The sequence below is a fragment of the Mustela lutreola genome, chromosome 9 (genome assembly GCF_030435805.1).
Source record: "Mustela lutreola isolate mMusLut2 chromosome 9, mMusLut2.pri, whole genome shotgun sequence".
Taxonomy (NCBI): domain Eukaryota; kingdom Metazoa; phylum Chordata; class Mammalia; order Carnivora; family Mustelidae; genus Mustela; species Mustela lutreola.
Genome location: NC_081298.1, coordinates 74,433,181 through 74,453,413, shown reverse-complemented (window position 1 = coordinate 74,453,413; position 20,233 = coordinate 74,433,181). Strand labels below are relative to the sequence as shown.

Genomic DNA, 20,233 nt, shown 5'->3' with positions numbered 1-20,233 from the left:
TCTGCTACTCCTCCGCCATCTTGCCTCGAGTCTCATATTCGCAGTTTCTGAATGGTATCAGAAATGCTGGCCCTCTAAAAACACTTCATGTTAATATTTTGTGGTTTATGTGCATTTGTAAAGATTTATTTATTATTTTAGACAGATTAACATGATCCAGGGAGGGTAGATGGCAGCAGGTAACTGGGGAGGTGTAGAAGGAGAGAGTCCTAAGCAGACTGAGCTGGGTGCAACATCCGACACAGAACTCGATAACATGACCATGAGATCATGGCCCGAGCTGAAACCAAGAGAAGAAAGTCGAATGCTTAACTGACTGTGCCACTCAGGTGCCCTTTTATGTGCATTTTTTAATTTATTTTCAGGAAAAATATGGACTCAATGGCTTGATGCAGCCTGGGTAGGGTAAATTATGTCTGATTTCATGTGGAGTCTGTTGTCTGAACCTACTTTGGAGGTATTGCAGTTCTGTTCTAACTGGCTGGAGTTTGAATTCATGAAATGTTAAAGGTTTTGGAAGTCAAAGGACCAAATCAACATATCCAGGAAAGGATGGGCATAGATTAAAAGTCAGAAACTCTCCAAGCATCACAAACCCTCATTGTTCCTTAATAGTTTGGTTTTTTTTTGTTTTTATGTTGCAAGAAATGAATACCTGCAGAATCTGGGGATTTCTGTATTCTAGAAAATTCTCATTTTACATTTCATTTTGCTGAAAAAATTAGGGACAAGGTAAAGGGACTTTTTTTTCAGAGTTTGTACATTTTGTAGCTCTAGGATTTTATTGCTTCTATTCACAGAACTTGAATCTCATTAATAATGAGAACTCTGATAATAAGAGACTCTTGTGGCCTTCCTATCAGAACAATTAAGGAACTTTAAGAATTTCTTTCAGTCTGTCTGTGATAAGAAACATGCTTATAATAGAAGGAACCCTGAAACAGTGGACACCTCCAGAGTAACTAACATTTTCATGCAGTTGTTATGTTGAAAGGACTGATTCCTACAACGCAACAGGAATTTAAATCTGCTGTCCTGAGGAATATTTCTTCCTGACCCCAGGAAGTCCAGGGAAAGTCTCAACACTACTTTTGTCACTCTTAGATAGTAAAAAAAGTCACCCATTCACTCTTACACATAGAAAGGAACTTGAGTTCACTCCTTTGTAATAATAAGTACAACTTCAGTTAAAGCCAGTTTATTGTCCCTGCGTGGGCTGCCTCAGAGATGCTGGATAAACGGAATGAGGGAAGAGGTCGTTTCTCCTCTTGTTTCAGTGATGTTCATTTCTCTTCCTCCTTCCTGACTCCTCCAGACATGAAGCAGGAAAAGGAAGAGGAGATATGTGTTCTCCTTGACCATGGCTAATATGATAGAAGCCATCTATCTGGGCTTAGTCTATACTGAAAACTGACTCTGGGGGCCACTTTTGGGGAATATTTTAGTGGGATCATTAGTGTTTTTAACCACATCATTGGACTTTCTTTACCTATAGTTACCTGAGGTAGGTAAATGCACCTCCTTCAGCTGGGTTTCTCCCTCAGTCCCTGGCCATCCACCATTGCAACTTCAGATTCTTTCTGTTGAGTTGTTTTCACCACTTGCCCTCCCCACCACCCCAGCCCTACCATTGGATGCAATACAACACAATTCTGTTCTGGCCCTTTAACCCATGGTCCATGGGTAGTGCTCACATGTCATTTGTTCTAATAAACTCTGATGCACAGATGCAGTAATATGTCTTTGCTCTAGTATCAGAGCAACAGCCAGCCATTGTTCTCTTCCTTGATTACTTCTTAGACAAGAATTCAATCCCAGGAAGGAGCAACTGGGATTGCTGAGTACCCCTGCCACTGCCACCATGTTCCAGGAGACAAGTATCAAACTTTCTGAGATGTTTCCTTGAAATCACTTTCCTTTGCACCTGAGACAAGGGAAAAGTAACTTCCTACCTCAGAAGTACATGCAAATCACATCACAACCTAGTTGTCTCCAAAAATCCTCTTCCAGTTATCCAACTCTTCTTGGCCTTTCTCACTTCTTTAATGATCTGAAAATAGGTAATAAATCAGGGTCCCCAAAACAGTTGTCAGTGTTCTTAGCAATCTGTTTTGTGACTTACTATCATCTCAAGATTGCAGCTGAAGTTAAGAAAAAAAAGTCCATTTTAACATCCTATAACATCTACAAATCAGTTGCTATTGTCTTCTACAAAATTATTTAAAACACATATTGATTGGTACATGTGTGCAATCTGAAAAGCACAGTATGAGACTCCGTGGTGCTCCTACTCTAGCAGGAAAGACAAAACAGGTAGCGAAGAACAGCTAGATTAACCAGATATGCTATAGGATGACCCAATATGCCTCAAATTCAACCTAGTGTAATCTTTAGGAGCACAAACTCTAGTGTGAGACTGCTTGGGCCTGAATCACAATTTTTCTCTTTCTAGCTGTGTGACCTTAGCCAAGTTACCTAATCACTCGGTGCTTTACTTCCCTCATCTGTCAAATGGAGATAAAACAGTACCTCTCTCATGAGGTACTGTTATGAGAAATACCAGTGTTAATATTTGTAAAGTCCTCGGAACACTATAAGGTGTTTGTTAAATAAAGATAACAACAGATCTCTTAAATATGGTTCCTAATTTTCCCCCTGTGGAGCTATTTCACACATGTGTTAAAAATATATACCATCTTAAACAATTTACTGAAAATGAACAAATTGGAATTCTGCGAAAATCAGGAAATAATGATTGCTTGCACAAAAGACCTGTGTGGAAAAAATATCTAAAAAATGTCTCTACATTTTAGTTTTCGTGAGAATCTTGCTGTTTGTTTATCCCTGGAATCATTCTACAGAAAACCAAAATGCCTTACAATGGTATAGATTTTAAAGTAGGGATTATGAGAAATATGGTAGACATTAAAAATAAGTCCAAGGGAAAACAGTACACCTGAAGTCTATGTAGCTTTTAAAATTGCCCTACTCTTTGATTTTGCATTTCCTAAGAACCAAAGTCAGAAAGGAAAGGTGATCTTAAGTCATATTGCCCAGCAAGCCTAAAACAAATCCAAACACACAAAGTCCATACTCACTAAATATAAGAAAGAGATCCTATATAGATAGTAAGAAGCAGAAAAAGAAAAACGGGAACATTTTGCCTGTCAATATGAAGGGTACAATGAGCGATGTCCCAAAAAACATCTTCAGATCCTTCCATTTATATGATGCGGTTTTGTACAAGATTTTCTTAAAATAACTCTTGAGTGTAGGTGGATCCCATACTCTTACTGCCTAGTTCAATGATGAGAATCCAGGGAGAGGTTAAGAGGATGTGGTCCAAATCTTCAGGTTTTCTGATATTCTGATTGTAAATTTCTACATGAATACAAAGATTTTTATGTCATTTAGATCCCTCTTCCCCCATGTTTCTCTCAACTGAGGCTTAATGAAAGGTAAGCTGAAGACAGTTTGAGGTTATCTACTCGGAGGGGGTTTTGCAGTGTGGGTATTCTGTGCTAATGATTAAGGGCAAATCCACATGCTTTACAAATCAGCTGAGCACATGTTTGAGCTGACAGCCCTGCTGTTAAGAATGCTTCTCCGAGGCAGAGGACATAAGCACATGCTTCTCTTCACTGCCTTATAGTATGGAATTCTAAAGTTAACAGTAACAAACTGCACTTAGAATGATTTTAATGCTGCTTTGCATAATTCAGAGAGGAAGTTTAATTTTAGATAACTGCATGGCTTAGATATAAACCAAAAATGAGGGACTGAATTCTACTACCTGTCTATTAAGTTACATGTCCTTGAACAAGTCGTTGTACTGCCCTGTGTCATAGTTTCATCATCTCTAAAAAGAAATTGAGTAAGTTTCAGGCTCTCAGCATTTGATGACTCTTTTTGTGAATAAAGACTAAGAAATTGTACTTGCTAAATGCTTGTCTGTGTGCCCCATACCCCTGAGACTGCTTTTTCTCTATTATGAGTAGTTATCATTTGGCTCTAAACAGACTTATTACTGCAATTTTATCAGTTATTAAAGGAGAGAATTTCAAGCCTTTTGAACTGGGAGATGGAAAGAGTGGAGTGAAGGAGGTGTGTTAAAGACATGACAGGATGTCCTTCCACACAAGCAGCTGGGCACCTTTTCTGTGGCAACCTCTGGGAGTTCTCTTGAAAGTGTTTCTGTTGGCATATCAATCATCCATGAAATAGATGCTCCAGATTGACCCAAATGTCAAGAATCTTGCTTCTAGTGAAGCAAGATTTTCATTTTGAAAAATGAATTTTTCAAAAGTAAAATTGGAGAAAAGCAGTTGTTGTCTGAATCATATTCTCAAACAATACACTGTATATAATTTTTTGTTTAAATCTGTGGTTTCCTCGAACAGAGATTAGGAGGATGGGTGGGGGGTAACTAAATGACAAGAAAAAAATGCCTCTTAGAGGACCTAAATATTATATAGTTACCAAAAAAAACCCCAAGATTAACTTAACGGAACTGTAACTGTCTTGAAGGAAGTAGCTTCTCTCTCTCACACACACACACATGATTTTTATACACACACACACACACACACCCCACACACATATTTATCTCTGAATCTCTGCTTTTACTTTTTATTTAATTTATTTGAACTAAGCTGGAAAAAATAACAGTTCAGCTATCTCTGCTACCCTTCATCCCCGGCCTCTTGTAGTCACCAGTCTATTCTGTGTCTACAAACTTGGTGTGTTGTTTGTTCGTTTGCTTGTTTTAGATCCCACGTATAAGAGAGATCAAACAGTGTTAGTCATTCTCTGTTATGTCACTTAGCAAAATGTCCTTGAGGTCTATGTATATTGTTGTAAATGGCAAGGTGTCATTTTTAATGACTGAATAATATTCCATTATATATACCATGATGTCTTTATTCTTTCATCCATTTATGGATCCTTAGGTTATTTCCATGTCTTGGCTATTATAAATATTGCCACAGTGAACACGGGGTGCATATATTTTTCCAAATTAGTGTTTTTGTTTCCTTTGGGTACATACCTTTGGAAATATACCTGGAAAATAGTTCTATTTCTAATTTTTTGAAGAACCTCCATAGTGTTTTTCATTGTGGTTGTACCAACTTACATTCACATCAGCAGTGCAAAGCATTTTCTTTTCTTCATATCTTCACCAACACTGGTTATTTCTTGCCTTTTGATAATAGCCATTCAAACAGGTGTGAAGTGATATGTCAGTATGGATTTAATTTGCATTTTCCTAATGATTATGATGGGCATCTTTTTATGTATTGGTTGGCCATCTGTATGTCTTTAGAAATATGTCATTTTAGATTTTTGCTCACTTTTAAATTGGAATGTTTTGTTGCTATTGGATTGCATGAATTCTTTATATATTTTTAATGTCAACCTTTATCAGATACATGATTTGCAGTTATTTTCTCCCATCCAGTAAACTGCCTTTTCATTTTGTTGGTGGTTTCCTTTGGTATGCAGAAGGTTGTTTTTTTTTGTTTTGTTTTGTTTTTGTTTTTTTAGTTTTCTGTGGTCCTCCTTATTTGTTTTTGCTTTTCCTGTGAGATTAAAAAAACCATCACCAAGACCTGTATCATGGAGCATACTGTCTATGTTGTCTTCTAGGATTTTTATGATTTCAGGTCTTATGTTCAAGTCTTTAGGACATTTTAAGTTAATTTTTGGGTATGGTGTAAGACAGTGGTCCAGTTTCATCCTTTTACATATGGCTGTCCAGTTTTCCCAGTGCTGTGTGTTGAAGAGACTGTTCTTTCCCCATTATATATTCTTGGCTCCTTCGTTGTAAATTAATTGGTCATATATGTGTGGCTTATTTCTGGGCTCTCTATTCTATTTCATTGATCTGTGTATCTGTTTTTAATGCCAATGCTATAGTGTTTTAATTACTGTAGCTAAGTAATATAGTTTGAAATCAGGGTGCATGATGTCTCCAGCTTTGTTGTACTTCCTCAGGACTGGCTTGGCTATTCAGGATCTTTTGCGGTTCCATGTAAATTTTATGATTCTTTGCTCTATTTCTTTGAAAAATACCACTAGAATTAACAGGGATTGCATTACATCTGCATAATTCTTTGGGTTGTATAGATATCATAACAATATTATTTATTCTCATCCACAAACATGAAATTTCTTTCCATTTATTTGTGTTTTCATCAGTTCATGTCATTAATGTCTTAAAGTTTTCAGTATAAAGGTCTTTCATCTCCTTGATCAAATTTATACCCATGCATATTATTCTCTTTGATATAATTGTAAAAGGAATTGTTTTCTTTATTTCCCCTTCTGATAGTTCATTATTAGTGTAAAGAAAAACAAGACATTTTTTGTCTATTGATTTTATATCCTGCAATTTTACCAAACTCGTTTATTCTAACAGATTTTTAATGGACTTTTGGGGGGGTTGCTATATATAATGTTTTATCATCTGCAAATAGTGACAGTTTTACTTCTTCCTTGTAATTTGGATGACTTTTGCTTTTTTTCTTGCCTACTTTCTGTGGCTAGGAGTTTCAATACTATGTTGAACAAAAGTTGGCAAGAGTGGAAATTCTTATTTTTTTCCTGCAGTTAATTCTTATTACATGCTGACTAATCAGTATAACTTCATACAACTCTTTTTGTCCCTTCCTCCCTTCCAGCACCAAGGAAAAATTGGAGTTAAATTTAATGTTGGGACAGATGACATCGCCATTGAGGAGTCCAATGCAATCATTAACGATGGGAAATACCATGTAGTCCGTTTTACGAGGAGTGGTGGCAATGCCACGTTACAGGTGGACAGCTGGCCAGTGATCGAGCGTTACCCTGCAGGTAAGCCAGTGAATGGGAACTGGGAGAACATTTTGTGAAAAGCAAACTGGAAAACAAAGCAGTATTTTGCGTCCGTTTCACCAAATTGTGGGTTTTCTGAGAAACCATCAAGTATTTATTGGACTTTAAAATCATGTGAATGTAATGCTGTCCTAAACTGTTCTTGATACAGTGTACAAATGACATTTTATAGGAAAACTTGAAGGCACACGGTATCGTTTGCAAAATTCAGGACATCAGTGAAAACCAGAAAAATGCACACATAAAAGGCACGACATGTCAAAGCTTCTTTTTTACTGGATCTTTGCATTTGAACAAAGGAAAGGCTTTGTCAAAAGTAACAAAGTTAAAATTTAAAAGTCAGGGAAGGAATATTACACACTTTTCTCTGAAAGAAAATAGGACCAGGTGGTTCCTTTGCTGGTGGTACAGAGCTGAAACGCATGAAAGCTGCAGGAGGGCCATGGAACAAACAGAGAAATAGTAAAGGAACAATATATAGTACTATAAATCACCAGTTATAAAAACATGTAACTAACTGAAACTTGTTTTCACTGTCATATAACCATATGGGAGTTTCACAAGGATTCTATGACACTAGCATTACTCATTTCAAGTCTATAACATGAATATCAAGCTATTATTGATAAAATAAAAATCACCTTTTTTATTGTTAATCAGCTTTGTCAGGTCTACATTATTGAAACAAAAGCAGTAGATGAGAAACTTAGGCCAATGTTACCTGGAGTTGCATATAGTCTCAATTAAAAAAAAAACAAACATGTTATTTTTAATTTGTATTTTACTTATTTTTAAGTAAAATACAAATTAAAAGTATAGTGGTTATTTTACTTCATTTATTATCCTCTTTATGTTTTAGTACAAAAGAGGTTACTAAAAACATCAACCTCATTTCTCTCTGCCCCTTTTGCATTTACAACTGATTTATACAACAGATTTATAGCATATAAAGTATATATAGTATATATAGTATAAAGACAGACTATAGGAGGAAGTTTTCATTTGTACAGTAAAAATGGTTACCAAAATGTGCACAAGCATCTGTTACAAGTTTTAGTTTCTTGGCAGAAATAATTTGAAGAAATAACTAACTTTATTAAATAAAGATTAATTTTTCTTGGTATTGACTCATGATTAGGAAATGTCTAATGAAATGTCTGTGATGCCCTTCTGGACCTTTTCTGATTTAAAAATATCTGCATCTTCAAACCTCCTTTCAGAACTGTTCTGTAAATCTGGAGCTTTGCAAATATTTGCTGAATTAAGAATAATAAAAAAACCCCAGCTCTACAACAAAATTCAGAAGCAAGCACATTAATAATATGTCCAGTGCTCATTATAATACTGGCAAATAGTAGGCAGTCAATAAATATTTGCTGAATTAATGTCCTGGGGATTATCCCGATTTTACTGTACAATTATGAGAAAGTACACCTTCTTTTACCATCTGTAAGAAGATGAAGGAATGCAAGATTTGGAAGGAAAGTAATTTAAATATGCATGCAATGTCACATAGCCCCTCCTAATACTTTTATTGAATTTATTGAAATCCTGATACAAAGGTATCTTTCATAAAAACTACAGCCCCAGTGAAAATACAGAAAAGTAAATTGGTGAATTTCCTAAAAAACAGATTGATCAATAGCTGTTTCCTGAGAGAAAGTTATTGCACTGGACACCATGAAAGATGTGAAGTAGGATAAGGTCTAGGCCCTGTCTCTCCAGGTGTTGTGTCTGTGAATAGTAGAACTGAACAAAAACCTGACAAATCCTGTTGCTATTATAGTATGGGAGTTACCTCTGGAAGCCCAGAATTGTTTCACAGTTAAATTGTTAAAATTATTTCATTTTAGTAACTTGTATTCTTATCACAGTTTCCATACCGCTATCTGTAAGAAGTCTGCTCTAGAGAATGCTAGTGTGACCTAGATGGGGAGAGAGGAAGTCCTACCTTCAAATTAGTTTGGGAAACTCTATGTTAAACTAAGTTCAAAATATGTATTCTTGGACTTTATTAATACCCATAATGTGTCTCTAAAAGAGAAATATAGTATGCATTTCCCAAGTATAGATAATCAGAATCTAGTTTTCGAATGCATTAGTGTATTTGGGTAAATATTTTATGTTTTAAAGAATTTCTATACCTCTATGATATATTGTATCTGATTGGCAAACCTTTAATTGTGCACATACTAGATACTATGTACGATGTATAGTTCAAAAAGATATGATCTTTTCTTGCAGCAAGCCAATGTCCAATTTGAATACTAGTTGCTGGGATTGGTGCAGTAAATTAGTTAAGTCAATAAATATTTTGTATATTTTTCTAGACTAATATTTGTTTAACACATATAGTATCTCATTTACCAACAGATGCTCAGTATAGGAATCAATATAAAATACATTTAAAAATCAGAAGCTGGCAATATCATGATAATTAAGGAGTAAACCTTAAGAAGTAGTTATTTTAGATGCAACCTCTTGTATATTTAGTCAAAGATTCTATGTACTCTTTCCGTAAAAAAGTATTTTAGATAACATTAATCAAGAGTGAGTAAAGTCGTGCTTATTATGAAGGATACAAGCAAGAGTAAAGCACAGAATCTGTCCTCAAGAATATTAGGGCACCTGTGGGGATTATTAATGTATACATATAAAAAGTTAATGACCAGTAGGGAAAGAATTCAGGGGAGTCACCATTGTTGTTATCAAGCACTTCATTAATCATCTGTTCTGTGTGCATTTCAGCATGATGTTGAGGTAGGAAATAAACCATGAAAATTTCAAATACCTTTTTCTTTTGGAGCTTTATCTGTAACAAAGAGATGAAGGCAGAATACAAATATAAAAGTATATATCATCTAGATTAAAGTTTTTAGAACAAAGTGATTTTATGTATGAGTCAATAGAAATGTCTAGTATATCTCTTTTATATTGGTTTGTGGCATGCTATTTTTATTTTAAAAGTTTTTTGTTGTTGTTGTTACTTTTCATTAGAAGAACAGCTGGGCTAATGCTTTTACCACCAAGTCCTATAATCAGAAAAGCAGGAACCAACAGACTGTATTTGGTTCCTTTTAAAGTGCCTGCACTGCAAAATATAGGTAATAAGGATTGAAATTAGTAATTAAGCATAGCACTTAACCTTCCATTATAGGGCTTTGTGGTAAGTGCTTTTATATGAAGCAATTTATCTGGTAGCAACGCTATACCTTTAATGAAAAGCACCTCAAACACTGACCAGTGGTATCACCAGTAATTGTCTAGAAGGCTCTCATAGGAAACTAATTAGTAGAGGTAGATTTTATGTTCTTTTCAATATACGAAATATTTCTTTAACTCAACAATTCATATTTTAGAATAAATACTGAATTTTCTGAATAACAGACCCAGTTTCCATTATTTCTCGTACGTGGAGCAATGAACAGGAATAATATTTTGCAAGCCATTTAAAGTTGAGAAACCCATTTATTGGTGCTTATTAGTTAAAGCTCTAGAATATAATGCATCGTTAATCTCTGATTTGTTTCTAATTGTAGTTATGTAGAAAAATTTCTCTCTCAACAAAAATACATTTTCTTTTCTCATAATGTTAAGCCACAGAACTTAACATCATTTTACTTGCCTAAAGATTGCTCCAGGTAAATCACAGTTTGTCATTTGTCATTTGTCAACCAGTGTACCAAAAAATATCCTTTACACAAGGATATTCATTTTATTCCTGACAAATTAACACATCAAATCAACAAGTGTTTAGAGGATATGTACTACATTAAAGGGACATTCTAGACTTATTGTCTGGTTACAGAGGTACATAAAAAATGTTGGAGATTGAAAAAAATACTATGTAAGGAAATAAAAGAGTTATCATATATTATTTGTTAATTTCTGATTAAGAAATACTGCAGGGAAAGATAAAAACAGAAAATGGGTTCCAAGGAAGAAGAATCCATTTTGGAGTAAGTGGTCTAGTAATATTATGAAAAAATTAGAAAACTTGATAGGGTCTTGAAAGGCTAGATTTTTACTTAGAGAATGGCATGCAATTTTTTTAAAGTATTTTAAAAAATATTTTATTTATTCATTTCACAGAGAGAAAGAAGGCAAGCACAAGCAGAGAGGGAGAAGTGGTCTCCCTGCTGAGCAGGGAGCCCGATAGGGGGCTCGATCCCAGGACTCTGGGATCATGACCTGAGCTGGAGGCAGAGGCTTACTTAGCCAACTGAGCCACCCAGGCACTCCGGCACACATCTATTTTAATAAGATTAGCAGGAAAAGGTAAAGACAGAACATATTTAGAAAGTTATTAAACAGTCCGGATAGCAAAAGATGAAGCCCTAAAATACAGTGATAGAAAACAGAAAATTAACAAAGAATACAAGAGAAAATCTGGAATTCAGTTGAATAGGAGACTCATTTTTACTTTTTAGTCTGTCTGTTTGTCTCTCTGTCTCTCTGTCTGTCTCTCTCACTAGCAATTTTTCAAAATTCTGTTGCTTTAGTGTGTCATCGGACTGCACCAAGTAACAATGAAATGGAAGCCTATGATAAGCATAGAGAAGTCAGAGAGCGGTTCTTGCTTAGAGTTTAGTCTTTTGGGGAGACAAGAAGTATTCAGAAAAACTGACTAATGTCAAAATGGGTCAACTTCAAAATTACTAGTGAAGAGGTTAATTGATACAGCGTTTTTAAAAAGGAGAAAATGGTGGTCTGTGATAATACAACAAAGAAGATCATTTAGGAATAGGAAAAATTGAAAGAAAGGAACAGCCCAAGGAAAGACTCTATAAAGATGGTGTAAATATTTTTGGTCATTCAGTTTGGCTCAAAGATCTTATGGGTATTCTATCTAAATCTTGACTTTATGTTCATCTTCAAAAATTAGTAAAACATTGCAGAGCTCAGGAAAGTCATAGTGATAATGTCCCTTTAAATTCTATATAGTTAGTTTAGATTGAATGATTGAATTTTAGTTTAAGTCATCTATAATTATTGACTATCTCTTTGAGCTATTCCATCATTTAAAGATTCCCAGTTGGTACTAAGTGTTGGTAGGTTTAATGATCTTGGTGTTTTTATTTAACTTTACAGAATTTTTGCTATCTATGATGTAATTGAAAAAAATCTATCTCATTTATGATCAAAGCATTTGAAGGAGAGAAGGAACTTCAAATATCTTCTATTCCAGCTCCTTCATTTTTCAGACAATAAAATGGAACCTTAGAGAGACTAGTGGAATTAATCAGAACCACTGTGCTAGTTAGTGGTAAAGTGAAAATTATACTTGGAAACTCTTGTTAGCAAGCTCTGTGAACCTTACTTTATACTTCCTGGAAGACAGAAATCAAGAGAAATCATTAGATATATACTTCAACATATCAAGGTATACTCTTCAGAGCTAAATATGAGGACTTACACGATTCACCATAGTTGTGTATATTGGTCCATGTCACAGTCTCCTACTTCTGCTGACCAGTACACACACACACATATATATATATATATATATATATATATATATATATATATATATACACAAATCTTATGAGTGCTATAAAATAATAACACAGAGAACAATAATCTTCTTAAAGAAATCATAGTTCTTTTGTTATCACTAAACCTTGGGGCCAATAATACTCGTTAGTAGGCATTGGTTATTTTTTTAACCTCATTTTTAAGCATTATTAGCAAATTAAATAACCCATTAATGAATCATCACTATTTTACTATTTCTGCAACACTCAACCTTTAACATGATTTCCAAACTTTATGTATTTATTACTTTGCTATATTTATTTCTCGGTGATGTTATTTGAAACAGTTGATTTCAGTAGCCAGAAGAAGAGTGAGTCATTAGAGGATTCAGGTGTTAGAGATCTTTAAGGATTATTTGGGAGAAAAACTGTATCTCAATAGATCTGTCACATGTCTTGGTTAAATGTATTATATATGGGAAATGTTTGAGTGAATTTTGTTTCCCTCCTACAAAAAGTAAGGCAGTGAAAATATAACTTTCTTGTGGAAACTGATAAATCATAGAGAAGACTTTAATCATTCTTTGAGTAAACAATTTTTGATAGAGTCAAACAGAAGATGTGATAATCCAGTCTTGTCATGTAGTAGGCTACTTACATAATTATTGAATAAATCCAGTTTCCTCATTCAATTTCTATGTAAAAACATTGTCTTTTGCTCATCATTTTTAGCCAAAATCTCCTTATGTGCATGGGTGAATATTCCTCTGAATATATAAATGTTTGGCTTCTAGTCGATACATTTAACTGTTTACTAACTACAATTTTCTGAAGTAAAGCTTACATACAATGAGATATCTGAAACTTCAAATACTGTAGCTGTGTTAGAGTTAGTGACAAAAACTCTGACTTTTCCACTGTTAATTATCTTCATTCATGGTGCTCAGTTTTTCCGAGACTTTAGCGGCTTTTCTTAATGATGAAACATAATGAAATTTTTATTTAGCAATATATTAAATACACCTACCTTAAATGCCTAGCTTCAGAGACATTGTATCCAAGGAGCTAGAAATGATACATTTTCATTCTCACTCATTTTTATAGATTCTCAAAGACTTGAGCTTTTGTTTTTGGTTTTGGATTTTTTGTTTTGTTTTAATGTCAAGGAGTTCTTGCAGTTACTGTAAGGCAATTAAAACATGAGGATTTTTAATTTTCTGACAAAAGAAAGATAAAATTCCTCTGATGGTTTGGTGGACTTTGACACCATTTATGCTACACAGGCTGACAAACATAGATAATATAAATAAATAACAGCTCTTCTTCGTGATTTCCAGATTTTCCCTTTATCTTCTTGTTCTTCTATTCTTTCCAATGTTCAATTTTAGTACTTTAAATTCTTACTATGATAAAAGCATGTATTGATCTCACTCCTAAAAAACTGACAATACACAGAAAATGGCATTATCATAATTTTAAGTAAGGATAGCCAAAGTATTGACTGAGGAATTGGGTTTAGGGACTTTTCTCCAAAGGTATTGATAGTCAGGTTAAAGAATTTACTTAATGCTTACAAATAATGAATTACTAATGTCACATACAAAAAACTAGTTGCTACTACAAATGCACAATTTAGTTTTTAGGAGATGGAAAAATGTTTAAAGAAATAGCTAAAGAGTGAAGGTCAGAGAAATTACATTTTTAAGGATCTTAGCCTTTCAGGAAACTTTACAGCTTTTCTAAGTGTTTGGTTGATTTTGATAAGATTTACAGTTTTGTGGCAATGCTTTTATAACTTCATCAGTATCCAAAGGTATCTTTGTCGTATCACATAGTGGATAATTGGAATTCAAGATAGTAATTGTTGAGGCCAAGATTCACCAATAGATGCTAAAATTAGTGCTTAGAAGTAGTAGAGACTAGTAATTTATGTAATATAAAAGTATCTCCTTCAAGGAGAAGATAGAAACTTTGCACAGAGAAACTCACCAGAGCACCCTAACTAAGTGGTCAAACTAACCATCATCATTAATAAGAAATACTGACTTCATGTACCTCCTGAGGTGATACTCTGAGAAAGTATTCTCAACAAAAATTCATGACATTAATCTAATCATGACATCTCTTTTCAGTCCCTTTATTGCGGTCAGAATATGTAGGTATTTAAACTGACAATAATTTTAACGTGATACATCCAAGTTTGACTTGCTTTTTAATATATTTATAGATATAAAATTAGGCCTCTAACAGTGACAGGGCAAAGAGATTGCTGCCACCAAACAACTTTGTTTTAAAAGTAACAGAAGAGGTAACGCGTCCTTCTATCCTTCCTCCACTTCCACCCCTCCTCCCGCTCCCCCAGCCCCCCCTGCACCAGACCTAGTTAGGGGTGACGGGATTAAGAGCGTGAATGACACATCATCAAGTGTGAAACTCTGTGGGAAGTACAGAGGGGGAACGGGTGGGAAGGAAAGTGAAGAGTGTGGGGCGGTTAGGGGCTCCAAGGACTCCCCAGAAAAAACAAGATCCTGGGTTGGGGTTGGTCAGGGGGAAAAAAATGCAACTGTCACAGACTTTTAAAAAATAAAGAAGAAAAAGGCCAAAAACCTAAACCAGAAAGAGAGTGGCACTCCTACCACCCCCACTCCGGCCCATGTGACGTGGGAATCCGGACGGGATTCTGAAATAACAAAAGCACATTATTTTAAAACTGTTAAAACCTCATAGAGTCTGTACTTCAGTTAATAGTATATACAAATGTTAATTTCTTGGTTTTGGTAATTGTTCAATGGTTAGTTATGTTGGTAACAGTGGGGGAAGGTGAGTGAAAGATACTTGAAGCTCGTACTACCATCTTTTTAACTTTTTGTAAATTAACACATTTTAGCAAAAATTTTATAAATTTTTTCTATCCAAAAACACCTTTTACTCAATTCTATATAAGCTTATTCCAGGAAAAAAAAAAAGATTTTAAATAATAAAACTTCATGTCTTTGTAGAACTGGCAAGTCAGATGTAATTGTTGTGATAAATTATGCATTGACATGTTTATTTGATTATTAGAAAAGCACATTTATTCCTAAGAAATATAAACCCAATTTCTGTAACAATCCAAAGGTATAACCTAATCTAATATTTAATTAGTTCTTAATTAAGATAGAATCACATAATAAATGTGAAAGTCTTTTGAAGTACGAAGCCTTTAAATAGGCCATATGTTAAAATTTAAATTATGATGATGAATATTTTGTGTCAGATTTAGCCTCATGAGTTGAATATTTGTCAAAGAAAGACTTTCATCTTAAACATTTTAAAGTCTGTTTTGTTTTTAGCCTTTTGAATTTGACTGTACTAAAAAGCAGCTGAGGTTTCTACCTCTCTTGAAAATTTAAGACTAACTTCCCTCATGTTAAGTATTATTGAAGTAATTTTTCATCTTGGGCATATTATCTCTACTGGTGGCCTGAATATTTAAAATATCTATTCATAGTCCAAAAGAGAATATACCTACCATAAGTCTGTCTAGATATTACCATATGCATTTCCAATGAAGTATTTTAGCTGAATTTATGAAATATAAAACTGGACAGAATAGAGGAACATCAAGCTTCATTTTTCTAGATAGTGTCAACTACATGATAGTATGCCATAATAATTTTCCAGGGTCACCTTTGCTGGAGCATTTTAAAAGTCCATGTAGAGTCTTAAGCTTTCTCATTGGTTATTTTTATAGCTCAGTTTGGCAGAGGAGTTGGAACGGAGTGTCTTTTCCAGTTAGCAGAGAAACAAACAAAAAGAAGCTTTTTTTTTTTTTTTTTTTTTTTAAATGCCAAAGTTTGCTTTGCTGAAAAGGGGGGCAGGATGGTCACAGTCATAGAAAGGAAACGAGGCCTGGAGATCAATAGATGAGGCCTGTTCTTTTTTTTTTTTTTTTTTTTAAAGAGTTTATTTACTTATTTAACAGACAGAGATCACAAGTAGGCAGAGAAGCAGCAGAGAGAGAGGAGGAAGCAGGCTCCCTGCTGAGCAGAGAGCCCAATGCAGGGCTCAATCCCAGGACCCTGGGATCATTACCTGTGCCAAAGGCAGAGGCTTTAACCCACTGAGCCACCCAGGCACCCAGATGAGGCCTCTTCTTTATGGAAGTCAGTCCAAACAGAAGGATAAATCCCTAGAGTTGACTCAGTAAGGAAATTGGTCTTGCACAAGGATTGGGGTAAAGAGGTAACAATTTACCCAGAATCCCAGACAGAGATGATTTAAATCCCTGCCTTTTGTATGATTTAGTATCAGCAAGAGTAAGCTAGACAGGCATATTCTGTACAGGGAACTGTGTAGATTCTTTTATATACATTTTCTCATTAGCACTCACAAAATCTTTGTAAGTCAACTAATATTATTTCCTTTTGATAAATGGTAAACAAAGAGTGATCAGGTTACTTGCCAAGCTCACAGATCCCAAAGCTCACTCCAGTACTCTAAAGTGCTATGCAACATTGCCTACACTATTTATTCTTACTCCTTCTAAGAAAAAAAAAAAAAAAATTATTCTTGGTTCCCACCATGTTACACCTCCCTAAAACTTTGTTGTGCTGAGGTCCTGCTACCAATGGGTATTACTCGTTTTTTTCACATCTCTGAGGGCTATTTACGGGTCCCTTGAGATTTATAGCATGCTCATAATGATGCCCTCCCCTATTGCTTGTCATTCTTTTGTTTTTGTTTTTGTTTTCTGGTTATCGTTTATTGAGGTGTAGAAGTGAGTGCCAAATCCAATTTGTATACCCCTCTTAAACACCAAAGTGCAATAGGAGATAGAGACCACATGTCAAATGAGCAAACTTCACACATATGCTGCAAACTTAATGCAGGGTTAGAAGTGGGATAGTGTGGATCTTAAGGAAGAAGGTTCAGGAGTCAGACTGCTTGGATTTGAAACTTAGTTACAACACATTGTAGATGTAAGTCCTTTCACCGAATTCTTTACTCTCTTTGTGCTTAGATTTTCTCAGCTGCTAAATGCATTAATGATAGTACCTACCTCAGAGGGTGTTTGAATGTTCAGTGAGTTACGTTTTAGTTTCAAAATGTTATATAACTGGTAAAAACCTGGTAATTAGGAAGCACTCAATACATGTTACCTCCATTCTCATTAATCATAGCAGTCCAGTTTTGCAATCCTATAATTGCAGTAGGTACTAACCCTCCCATTTTAGTCTGTATTTCTGTCTGAGAACAAATTCCTGTCTTGGGTGTCAGACTTGGGTTCACACACGTGGAAATAAATCTTTCTAGAGGGTTTTAGAGCTATAATTGCCACACACCCTTCTTCCCCCCACCAAACTCATCCTGAGCCAAGACAATACAGAGACATCACTAGGAAGGACAGGGTTAACATCAAATGAGTGAGAGAAAATGTGTTTTGTGTAAATTTAGGAAAGGGGTAGTATGTGGTAATCAGAAAAGACTTTACAGAGTACTGGAATTTGGACTGGATATCGGAGACTCCTTTGAATTTTACTAAGTGAGCATTAGAGAGATCAAGCTGGCTGTTAAACAGGCCACTGCATATAGTTATGCAACTTGGGTGACTATATGGACTGCACTAATATCCCATTAGAGGAAATGAGCACAAGCTGGAATCCCCTGAAGGATTGTCCCCTGAAGAAAGAGCTATTTTTTTTCTTTCTACCAAGCACTTTGGGCTTACCCAACATTTTATTTCAGTGTTAACTGTAAAGGGAATCTCCTTTCTCAATTCTCCATGATGGCACCCTATAATTAGGAGATCATAAAAATTATCATTTGAACACACAATTCTGAGAGAGAAAAGAAGCAATAGCAATAGTTACTACTATATAATAGGCACATGCCAGCCCTATCCTGGGTGAACTTGTCACTTCACCTATAAGCTGCCCTGAGACTATTGCTTGTCTCTTAACTGGAGAAACTAGAATGAACCTGTTAGTCATATACTAAGCGGGAAAATAGAATGAACTTGTTAGTCATTATACTAGGTGGCTGGGTTTATTCCTATTCAGGTGGGAAAGCTGAAGATATTAATTAGAAAATGATGAGCTGAGCTAAAAAAAAATAATTTTAAGCACATTTGAAATCATTACTTTTTTATCTCCTAAAATATTTTAAAATATCAGTATATTCTCAGTCACTTGTAAATCTTGTGCTTAATTTCCTCTTAACCAAGTTTCACATATTTTAAATTGTGTTTAATTTCAGTTCAAGTTTCTTTTATCACTTTCTGCCTGAAGATATTTTTCTCAAATATTCATTTTTTTATACTGAATTAGAAAGCGTTGAGAACAGGTAAGCAACTGGAATGGAAAGAAAGCATCAGAGGATTGGTTAAGTTCTTTAAAGTGCTAACAATAAACCCAAGTTTTAGACCCAGCTATTTCTTTTCACACATTTTACCTTAAGCCCCCATGGAGGCCAAAAGTCTTGGATACTCCTTTGATCCACCAATGAATATTCATTCCAACTCACTGCATGGTTGTTCCATGGTGTGCTTGCTGGAGGTGGTGGGGAACACAGGAAAGCCAAAAACAGTCTTTTGTCCTGCAAGAGTTTGAGGAATAACTGAGGGGGGAAGGTAACTCAGAGAGATACGAATTTTATGGGAAATACAGCATTACATAGCACAATATATGAGTATGAGACCTGGAAGAGATATGAAAAAGAGGGAAAGAAATGTGTTTAGTCCTCAAAAGAGGTAAAGTCTAAGTCTGTCCTTGAAAGGATAAATGGGCATGTATTGATGATGAGTCCATTCTAGTCTGGAAAGAAAATGAGCCCAAGAGCTGAAGTGGTCAAAGATTCCAAAAGAGCACCAAAAGATGGTCTTATTCCCTATCTTGAAGTGTTCATGGTAACTTTATACTACTATACTAATTAAATCTGAGTGAGTAATTAAGGAAGGAGAGACCAAAAGTACTTTCTTCCAGAGTTTGTGGCTTTCTAAGGGATATCTATGCCATGACAAAAGGATGTTTTATTTGGGAGTATCAAGAGTTAGAAAGAGAGTTAGGAGCATTCTTTTCTTTTCTTTATGATTTTATTTATTTGAGAAAGAGAGAGGGGACAATTGAGAAGTGAGAGAGAGGCAGGGGATGGGGGGAGAAGCAGGATCCCGGATGAGGGGGAGCCCAATGATCCCAGGGCTCTGGGATCATAACCTGAGCTGAAGGCAGACATTTAACTAAGGAACCACCCAGGTGACCTCAGAGTTAGGAACATTCTTCAGATTTCCTGTTCTAGTTCCCCTGGACTCTCAAGAGAAGTCTGTGATTATAAGGTAAAATAAGCACTGAGGTAACTGGTGCTATTGGGATGTACCCATTAAATTTTAATAAAATCTGGATGAATAGGTAGTGATCACCACAATGGAGTTTCATTTCTACAAAGATGTATATTTCTGATTGTAGCTGAATTCTTACTCTAACTAAATTATAGCTTCCAAAACCACCTTATCCTCTTAAATTCCTAACTTATGTCATTAATAACATAATTCATCTTATTACCCCCATCAATCAAAATCTTTTACTTATCCCATCAGATCAATCACTGGGTCCAATGGCAGGTGCCAGTCCACTAATTCTTCCTTTGGATTTCCCCTTTTCCATCATGTTCTATCCATGCTGGCATTATTTTAGTGATGTAAGGCCTTTATCACATTTGGGACCCTTGTTCTCAACTGAAAACCATCTATATTCATCTTCAGCCCTCGTTAATCCATTTGGTATATAGCCAAGATGTTTATATTTCTGAAATCACTTTTCTCATTTCTCTTCATGCCCTTCAGTACTTCAGTGGCTTCCTAACGTGGGCGATACAAGAATAGAATTTATATGGGTGAAGAAAGATGTATA

At 35.1% G+C, this 20,233-nt stretch overlaps 1 protein-coding gene across 25 annotated transcripts in view; it reads left to right on the top strand.

The window, feature by feature from the left end:
• The window catches only part of NRXN1 (neurexin 1), a 1,178,968-nt gene that overhangs the window by 1,000,960 nt on the left and 157,775 nt on the right, over positions 1-20,233 (top strand). For all 25 annotated transcript variants that reach the window (XM_059134785.1, XM_059134801.1, XM_059134774.1 and 22 more), the window contains one exon: positions 6,681-6,852. In XM_059134785.1, coding sequence (XP_058990768.1) covers positions 6,681-6,852 — 172 coding nt within the window. The remainder of the gene's footprint in view (positions 1-6,680; positions 6,853-20,233) is intronic.